The sequence below is a fragment of the Cyprinus carpio genome, chromosome B7 (assembly GCF_018340385.1).
Source record: "Cyprinus carpio isolate SPL01 chromosome B7, ASM1834038v1, whole genome shotgun sequence".
Lineage (NCBI taxonomy): Eukaryota > Metazoa > Chordata > Actinopteri > Cypriniformes > Cyprinidae > Cyprinus > Cyprinus carpio.
The window spans coordinates 43052385-43062950 of record NC_056603.1 but is presented as its reverse complement, the minus strand read 5'-3'; the positions used below and the strand labels follow the sequence as shown (position 1 = coordinate 43062950).

The 10566-nt window shown below is 37.7% G+C and overlaps 1 protein-coding gene across 1 annotated transcript in view; it reads right to left on the bottom strand.

The window, feature by feature from the left end:
• LOC109080050 (adhesion G protein-coupled receptor L3-like) overlaps nucleotides 1-10566 on the bottom strand; it is a 288219-nt gene that overhangs the window by 90857 nt on the left and 186796 nt on the right. Inside the window, exon 7 of the mRNA XM_042726857.1 lies at nucleotides 2644-2979. Coding sequence (XP_042582791.1) covers nucleotides 2644-2979 — 336 coding nt within the window. The remainder of the gene's footprint in view (nucleotides 1-2643; nucleotides 2980-10566) is intronic.

The following is a 10566-nucleotide window of genomic DNA, read 5'->3' as shown; positions in this document are numbered from 1 at the left end:
AAGTGCTGTTTAAAATAACTGTTTCCATGTGAATATGTTAAAATGTAATTGATTCCTGTGATCAGGAATAAAGCTGTATTTTCATTACTCCAGTCTTCAGTGTCACATGATCTTCAGAAATCATTCTAAGATGCTGATTTGCTGCTCAAGAAACATTTCTGATTATTATCAGTGTTGAAAACTGTTGTGCTACACAATATTTCTGTGGAAACTGTGATATATCTTATTTCTCAGGATTCACAGAATAGAAAGTTCAAAAGAACATAATTTATTTGAAATAGAAATATTTTGTTACATTATAAATGTCTTTACTGTCACTTTTAATCAATTTACCACATCTTTGCTAAATAAAAGTATTGATTGCTCAACTTTTAAATGATATTATAGAACGGAGTGTTAAAAAATATACACACGTCAATCAAAAGCTAGTGTTTTTTGATGTTGTTGTTTTGAAAGAGTTTATGAGGATGTGAATGTGTTACTCTGAGAAATGACCAGAGGACAAATCCAGTCTGATGCTATGAGAACTTCAACAACAATCAACTAATCATGAAGAACAATCAAACCAAACGAAGTAACCATGGAAACAGACAGGACGACGGGAAACGTTTGGATATGAACAGTAAGAGAAATGAAGGGAAAAGCTGAAGTTTAAAGAAAGAAAAGGAGAGGAATGAGAGCGACAGACCGCGGTGAAAGGCGAGTGAGCGCTGCAGCAGTGTTTGATGTGTGTGCTGCGTTCGTGTTATTTGTGCTCACTCTGTGTGTCGCTCGGCTGCTGCACATCCACACACTCACTAATAACCACAGACAAAAACACCACACCTGGGTTACCAAATCAAGCTGTTAAACATGCAGTGACCAGGGCTTATTTGCTCTGTAGAAACAGGGCAAGGCGTCGCTATGCAGTTGCTAGGATGTTCATGGTTAAGAGCAGCTTTCTGAAATGTTACTTGTTAATATCTATCAATTAAAATAGAGGGACCACACATTCTTCATTTTTTATTAAGTAATAATAACTATTATTACTATTATCATTATTGATTATTTTTGAAACCATATTTATAATCAAGTCAAACTGGCTATATTAAAATGAACTATTAATCAAACTATGAAAAATAGTATATATTTGCGAGGAAAAAAGTCAAACCTGAGAAAAAAAATAAATAAAATCTCAGAATTTAGAGAATTTTGATCCCCCCACCCACAATTCTGAGTTTACATCTCGCAAATATGAATTTATTTCTAATTAAGTTTAATCTGCAGTTTTGACGTTTTTATAGTTTGTTTCTCATAATTCTGACTTCTCTTGTTCTTTTTTATCTCAAAATTCTAGCAGATCTCACTTTTTTGTTTTCCGAATTCTGAGAAAAATTGAGATGCATTCCAAATGTAAAAAAAAGTCTGATTTACTAAAATGTACTCAGAAGTCTGACTTTCTTTTTCATTGTTCTGACTATATTTCTCTAAAAAGTTTATATCACAAATTTTATCAGAATTGCGAGATGCAACTCAGAATTCAGAGAAAAACAGCCAAAATTGGTTTATTTCGTGAAATTATATTTTAACATTTTTATTTCTCATAATTGTGACTTTTTTAAATTTGAGCTTATATTTTAACATTTTTATTTCATGGCGGAAATAATTGCTTGCATAACAATGTTAATATGTATTAATAATAGTGCTGTCAAACAATTAATCGCGATTAATTGCATCCAAAATAAAAGTTTTGTTTGCACAATATGTGTGTGTTCTGTGTATATTTATTATGTATTTAGAACTACAAACACATACTATATATATTTTGAAAATATTTACATGTACTTACATGTCTATATTTATAATCATATAATTTATATTATACATAAATAAATTTAATATAAAACATAACATATTTTTCTGAAATATATACATGCATGTGTGTGTATTTATATATACATAAAAAATAAACAAAGTACATGTACATATATGAGACCCTGGACCACAAAACCAGTCATAAGGGTAAATTTAACAGTTAATAAAGATGAATAAATAATCTTTCCATTGATGTATGGTTTGTTAGTATAGCACAATATTTGTTTGAGATACAACTATTTGAAAATCTGGAACCTGAGGGTGCAAAAAAAATCTAAATATTGAGAAAATCATCTTTAAATTTGTCCAAAGAAGTTTTTAGCAATGCATATTACTAATCAAAAATTAGGTTTTTATATATTTATGTTAGGAAATTTACAAAATATCTTCATGGAACATGATCTTTACTTAATATCCTTATGATTTTTGGCATAAAAGAAAAATCTATAATTTTGACCCATACATTGTTTTTTTTTTGGCTATTGCTACAAACATACCCCAGTGACTTAAGACTGGTTTTGTGCTCCAGGGTCACATATTATGTAAACAAAAACGTTTATTTTGGATGCAATTAATCACAATTAATTATTTGACAGCACTAATTAATAATGAATAAGATATTTCAATATCTTGAAAGCGATAACGGGTATATTATCTTTTGATAATTGACGATAATAGCACTCTGTTCCTATTCAAGTATTGGCACAACTTAGTAACCAGTGCATCTCTCAGCGCCCTCTGCAGGTGAACATAATCACTACATGGCTGCTCTGGACTGCTGTAACGTACCGATGGTTCCCGGCGGGCAGGGCTGCTTGGCCACGAAGCCCTGCCGTGTTTTGGGCCAGGTGATGGAGGAGTTGGTGACGGGGCTGCAGAACTCCACGGCGATGTTGGGCAGGACGGAGGACGGGTCGGAGCGCGCCGTGACCTCGGGAAGAGCCGCCGGCTGCCGGGCTGTGGTTGTGCTGCGCGGGGCTGCCGGTGTCGTGGAGGGAGATCGGGTGCTGCTGGTCATGGTGGTGCTGGTGGAGGTGGAGGCGGTAGTCATGGTGAAGGTAACCGGGCGAGTCGTGGTGCGTGTCGTCGTCGTGTCCATTAAGACATTTCCTGAGGAGGAGGTTTCTGGAATGAAATGTGAATTTTGTTAACTGTGATAAAATAATTGGCAGTGCAGTTTAAACAGTGACAGAATACATGTATCTAAGCAACAGAGCGTCTGTTAAAGACGCAGTGTTGACAAACTAGTATAACCCAAAGATTGCCTACTATTCTGCTACATACACAAAAGTATGTACTTTTTCTTCACAAAAAGAGTACATACTTTCAGGGCATAGTATAAGTAGGCAAACTGGTATGTAAATTTTTTTTTTTTTTTTAATATCATTACATTTTATTTGCTTTGTATTATTTTGGGAAACCTTGCTATGTAACTGTTTTATAAAAGCAATAAGCCCCCTGAAGCCATGGTTTACAGTGAATTTATAACAGCTAAGCTCTGCGTCGTGCCTAACAACTCCCCTTAGCTGTTATAAATTCACCGTAAACCACGGCTTCTTGGGGCTTATTGTTTTATTTTAGAACACAACAAATTATATTTAAATCAGAAATGATATTTAGTGTAATAATGACCATTGTAATAGATAGTAACACATTATCTAGCAACAAGTAAGCAGCACCCTGAAGAAAACGACTTCATACTGAGATACAAAATCACACCGTTATATAAAGACCTAGCGGCTCTAAAGCAGACATTTCTCTTATTTATCTTTATTATCAAGTCTACTGCTGAATTTCTTCTCAAAGTAAACTCTCATCAAAAAAACACAAGAGTTTGAGTTTAACCTTGGAAGACTCCAGAAGCATCATTAGATGTTCAAGAGTGAAGCCGTGCTGTCTGCACTGTTCGGGATTCAAGATAAATATTTTTTATTATTCTTCTTATTACGAGTGCCAGGAGTGCTAGAAACCCTCTTGTTTTTGTCATGATTATGATTACTAGAGGTTCAAGGCGGAATATGTTTTCACTGCTTACTGCTATTATTCCAGACGTGTTGCTATGGTAACTACACCTTCAACTCTAAATCTGTAAAATAACACGTTTATTATACTTTGTGTATATTAACGACAACCTACACTACACACCTGTACAATAACTAGAAAACATCCACACCAATGAGGTACTATTAGGTTTTTGTTGTTGTTGTTTCAATCAATTTGAATTTATTTTTTATATTTTATATTTTCATTTTAAACTTTTAGTTAAATTTTCAATTTTCAAATAACCAACAGGTTGCTTTACACAGCTTCAGTGTAATTATGAAAAAAAATGAAAGCAAGCAAGCAAATAAATAAGTAAATACATTCTTATTTTATGAAGAATGTCTCCTGCTCAATTAGCCTAATCAGTAAAATCAAAAACACATTATGGCTTTAAATGAGTATTTGAACTCATTTCAACTCATGCACATCATGCTCCAAAGTGCATACATATTCAATATATCCATTAATTTTAATACACAGACTGTTATATTTCACAGGAATCACATTAATTGTTTGTTGAATCATTCATCAAGATTACAAAGACAAATGTTTTACTTGCAATAGCATGCACTGTTGAACGGATCAGAATAAGAGCAGAAATGTGCATGACGTGCGTAAACAGACCAGATGACCAGCTGCTGTCAGTTCTCCAAACACAAATAAAGGGCTGAAATGATCTGGCTTCTTCTGCGAGTCTGTGATACTCTGAGTCTCCAAGGAGCTAATGTGCTAATAAACACAGAAACCAGCGAGAGGGAGGAAAACAAAGCAATAAGCCAATACAAGACATTTGGGGGGAATAATGGGAAAGGCCCACAACCCAGAAAATAACACACACACACACACACACACACACACACACACACACACAGGCTTTTGTGCTGTGGGGTGATGTGACGGTAATAGTTTTTGTGTTTGTGTGGGCAGAACATCGACTCTGATCTATTATTGTTTACATTACAGAAAATTTCATTTCCTGCCATTTTCACGAACTGACCGCGTACGGCCAGCAGCGCTAGCGCTAACTTCACTGGTAAGAGAGTCTCTCGCGGTCTATTAGCAAAGAACTGCCCATTCAGAGAGGAAGAGACACCTGACCGACATGTACACCTGCCAACCACAGTCTGGTGTCGGTTTAACACACCATTTAGAGACATCAATGATCCCACAATATAGCCATGAAAAACGAATTCACCAAATGGTACAGTGATCACGGCTCATGAATAGACATAACTCACTGCACTCAAGTGCTTCAAACAAAACGCTGGAATAAATACATGAATAAAGACCAAATCACAGCTTGTTACAGCATTACATCACTTGCTCAGCAATGGATTATTTGCAGTGAATGGGTGCCGTCAGAATCAGAGTCCAAACAGCTGATAAAAACATCACAGTAATCCACAGCACTCCAGTCCACCAGTTAACATCTGGAGAAGACAAAAGATGGTGCTGAATCTGTGCAGATTTTTCTCCTGATTCAGAACAGACGACTTTTCCACTGGTGCTACTATTAATTATGGACTTGTATTTTACTTGGAAATAAAATGTCTTGAATTTGTTTCTTCCAAACACTCAGCTTTTGTCTTCTCCAGATGTTATCTTATGGTCTGGAGTGGTGTGGATTATTGTGATGTGTTTATCAGCTGTTTGGACTCTGATTCTGACGGCACCCATTCACTGCAGAGCATCCATTGCTGAGACACTGATGCAATGCTACATTTCTTCAAATCTGATGAAGAAACAAACTCATCTACATCTTGGACGGCCTGAGGGTGAGCACATTTTCATTATGAACTGTTCCTTTAAAGTCCATAATTGCTTGAGTGTCTGGTAGCATGCAAACTAGATCTACATGTTAATATTCACTCCAGTGTTTTTATGTGCTGTAACATAATGAAGTTATTTCAGTCACTCAGTTTTCGATTATTAATATTATGTTTATTAACTTCACAAACCCTACGGTTGGCCACTATTAATTCTTTGATGAGCAATTAAAAGTTCAGCAATACCTGCTGCAGGAGTTAATTCTCTTTTAAAACTTTAATAAGTCGTGCCCAGAGGGCTTCTATATTTATAAAAGAGCAACTCAACCTGATTATTAATTTTTCTTCTATTTTTGGCCTCAGCCATTTTATAGATAAGGACAGTGATAGTCCGAAGAGAGGCTAATGTGATCAGGTGTCCATCTGCATGTCTGCAACTCGCTGATTAGTTTTAAACAAGCTGAAAATTTGGTGCAATTCAACCACATTATGCATGATATTTCATATCCAGTTTTAATTTTGAACAATTTGTATATTCTGAGTAGTATCTATTAGTTAACACACATATTTGAGTTTTTAATTACTTCTACATTCCAAGAAGCATGTAGAAGGAACATTTTTAAAGGGGTCATGAACTGCCCCCTCATCAGAACGCTCTGTTTGAATAGGTGTGGCGGATTGTAGACTTAGAAGTAAATGCCCACTGCTGTGATTTGGTTAACAGTTGTGTATGTTTGACAGCCTACATCCTTCATAGATGGATGCATAAATACTCAGTAAATATCAAATGATATGTCATAACAGACAAAGCAATAGTGACCACGTAATAAAAACAGTTTATTAGTTTCAATCTTTCTGAAAATCCTGCATAGAACTGTGCCTTGATTGTAAACCAATCCAAGATAAAATTAAGTTTACAAAGGACCAAGTTCTTACAGAGGCAGCCTGGAACTTCATTAAAAATAAAGTTTATCATTTGGATTCTGTGTAAACCTGCGTTTGCCGCTCTTGTCATTTACTTACTACATGTGCGAGTCAGGGGGAGGGCTAAACAGGCAGTGATGTAGAATCGGTGGGCGGGGCTAAACAGGCAGTGATGTAGAATCGATGGGCGGGGCTAAACAGGCAGTGATGTAGAATCGATGGGCGGGGGCTAAACAGGCAGTGGTATAGAATCGGTGGGGGGGCTAAACAGGCAGTGGCGTAGAATCGGTGGGCGGTGCTATACAGGCAGTGATGTAGAATCTGTGGGTGTGGCTAAACAGGCGGTGATGTAGAATCGATGGGCGGTGCTAAACAGGTGGTGATGTAGAATCGGTGGGCGGGGCTAAACAGGCAGTGGTATAGAATCGGTGGGGGGGCTAAACAGGCAGTGGCGTAGAATCGGTGGGCGGGGCTAAACAGGCAGTGGTATAGAATCGGTGGGGGGGCTAAACAGGCAGTGGCGTAGAATAGATGGGCGGGGCTAAACAGGCAGTGGTATAGAATCAGTGGGCAGGGCTAAACAGGCAGCGGCGTAGAATTGGTGGGCGGGGCTGAACAGGCATCGGCGTTTAATTGATGGGCGGGGCTAAACAGGCAGTGATGTAGAATCGGTGGGCGGGGCTAAACAGGCAGCGGAGTAGAATTGGTGGGCGGGGCTGAACAGGCATCAGCATTTAATTGATGGGCGGGGCTAAACAGGAAGCAGTGTAGAATCTATGGGCGGGGCTAAACAGGCAGTTCAGTACAGGGCTCCAGACTGCAACTAAAATGGTCATTTGTGAGTGAAGTTTTTGCTTAGCACACAACACAAAGAACGAGAGAGATTCAAAATGATGGAGACATGTAAAGTAAAAGTGAAGAAAAGCAGTGTCTATTTTGTGCAAACCTTAAACTACAAAGCTTTCAGCTGTGTGGACATTAACAATATCGTTAACGATCTAATATTATAATCGATACTATGACTACTTGTTATCTTTAATCTATGCTGTGTTCTGTCAATACTTGTAGCTCACTTGCCATCCAATAATTGCAATAAGATTTGTGCTTCGATAATTTATAATAAAAATTCTGCCAAATTCATAAGGAAATTCAAACAATAAATATGGTTTTGCCACTCTTTAATGTGGCATGAGCAATCGCTTTAGCACCTCAGTACAAGCGGCATGTGAAGCCATCATATCTTTCTCTTTACCACTACAGTAAGAAATGAACATGAATGAACATCAAACGGTAGGCTTACAGTACAACTTACTGAAATGTCTCATGTAATCACTCATTCAGTGTTTCAAACTAAACTTTTGATCTCTCAGTTCATGATCCCATTTAACAATAAATGATAACAATGCTTAATAATTAATGAATTAAATAATTAATAATTCATTATATATGAACACATTATAATTACATAAATAATAATAATACATTTTACGCCAATGTTATAACCTACCACAAGCCAATTGCTGAGGACAAAACAGTCAAACATACACAATCACACACGCAAAGTCTGCAAACACACTCATTTTGAGACTCCATAATAAACATTCACAGCGTGTGAATCAATGACAGCCATGAGTGCAACTTCCAGCAGCTCTGCGTCATTAAACACAAACGCACAGAGACGCTTCATCAGGCGCTGAGGGAGGAAAATGCTTAAAACCTCCAGACGCAGCAGATAGATTCCTCCCAAAACCACCTGACCACGACCACATGACACACTTCAGCTCACAGCTGATGTTTCCTGATATCTGTGACGACTAAAGATGATTATATTGCTGACCATTCAGCAATCCTCAATGCAAGTTAATGGCTTTTGTTACATTTCAATAATGTTCATTTGTAAAATTTCAACCGATTTTAATTTCAATAGGCTGCTTAAAATGAATAAAGATCATTTATAAAGGCACACACTGCTGTGAGCATAAAAGTCTGATTTTAATGGAAACCGTTTTAATTTACCTCAATAGTGTCATTTCATCAAGGCTGCAGAGCTAGATGGTAAAATCTTTCACAAAACCCTAGCAACTACCCAGAACACAATAACAACCACACTTATCAACAACTCAAAACATCTTAGCAACCACCTAATGACCACCAGGACCACCCTACCAACTGCATAGAAACCATCCAGGACACCCTAGCAACCACCCAGAACACCCTGGCAACTGGAGAGCAACCACCCACAATACCTTGGTAACGGCATAGAAACACCTTAGCAACCTAACAACTATGAAGAACACCTTACCAACTCCCTATCGTTCATCCAGAACACCCTAGCAACTCCCTAGCAACCACCCAGAAGACTCTGGCAACTGCATAGCAACCACCCAGAATAACTTGGTAACCACACAGAAACACCCTAGCAACCTAGCAACCATGCAGAACACCCTACCAACTCCCTAGAAACCACCCAGAACACTGAACAATAGATCAAAAGTGACAGTAAAAACATGTATTATGTCACAAAAGATTTCTATTTCGAATAAATGCTGTTGTTTTAAAAAATAAATAAATAAAAAATAAATAAATCATCTGTGAGTCTTAAAAACAAAATGAATCACGGTTTCCACAAAAATATGAAGCAGCATAACTCTTTTCAACTTTGACAATAAGTAATCATCAAGCTTATTGCATTTTAAATTGTAAATAAATGTGGTAAATTGTCAGCCCTAGTTGCTGATTATGTATAATTTGTCTCAGTAACTTAAACATGACTGTTTCCTGTGAAGCAGACGGACTGACCAAAGCAGCACATGAATCAGGCAATCTGATTCAAGTGTGTGTGGTCTGATCCATCAAAACCAACTCCATTAACTCCACCAGTCAATCTGTGAATCTGCCTGTAAAATCCCATACATGCAAGAAACGTTCTTAAAACATTCTGTCCATTATCAGGATTGACGCCAGATGTGGACGCATGCCGCGTTTTACCCGCGTGCTATTACACTTAATTTGAAGTGCTCTTCTTGTCATAATTATCTCTCGTTCCTCTTCTCAGCACCCAAGAAAATTAAGAGAAGTTTCTCTGGCTGTCAGAAAGAGTTCATTACTTTAAATTGTCTCTCTATTCTGGTGTCTTATCAGTGCGAGTGAGAACTGGCTCGACTCATTCATGTCTGGCAGAAAGATGAAGCATCTCTATCACTGCTCACTCACAGCCATGCTTTATTAAGATTTGGACCCTTTTCACTGTTCCTGCACACACACACACACACACACACACACACGCATTTGTTTTTATTTTATTGTTTTAAGTGAATTGTTGAATGCCAGAGTCAGCTCTCTGATTCTTAACACATGGGACAAAACTCACAGTTTCACCTGCTGTTAGTTTTTAAAATACTAATATTGGCACTTTGGTATTAAAGGAATTGTCTTTGTGTCTCTTTATCTGCAATGTCCTAGTAATTTCCCAGAACACCCTAGCAACTTCATAGCAACTCCTCAGCAACCATCCGAACACCTGCATAGCAGCTACACAGAAAACCCTAGAAACCAAAGAGCAACCAGCCAGAAGCAACCACAAAGCTATACATACTAGCATCCACCTAGTAACCACCCAGACCACCCCAGAAATTGCATAGCAACCACCTAGAAACCAAAGAGAACACTCCAAAAATAATGTAGCAAACATAACACACCAGCAACCACCCAGAACACCCCATCAACAGAACAGCAACCAACTACGAACCACCCAGAACATACTAACAATCACACCTAGCAACCACAAGAACACCCTAGGAACCACATAACAACCACCAATAACACACCAGCAAGCAGGCACCTAGCAACCAAAAATAACACCCCAGAAATAACATAACCACCCATAACATACCAGCAACCATCCAGCAGACAAACAGAACACCTTGGCATTCACATAGCAACCACTGAAAAACAACCACATAGAAATCACCTTGTTACC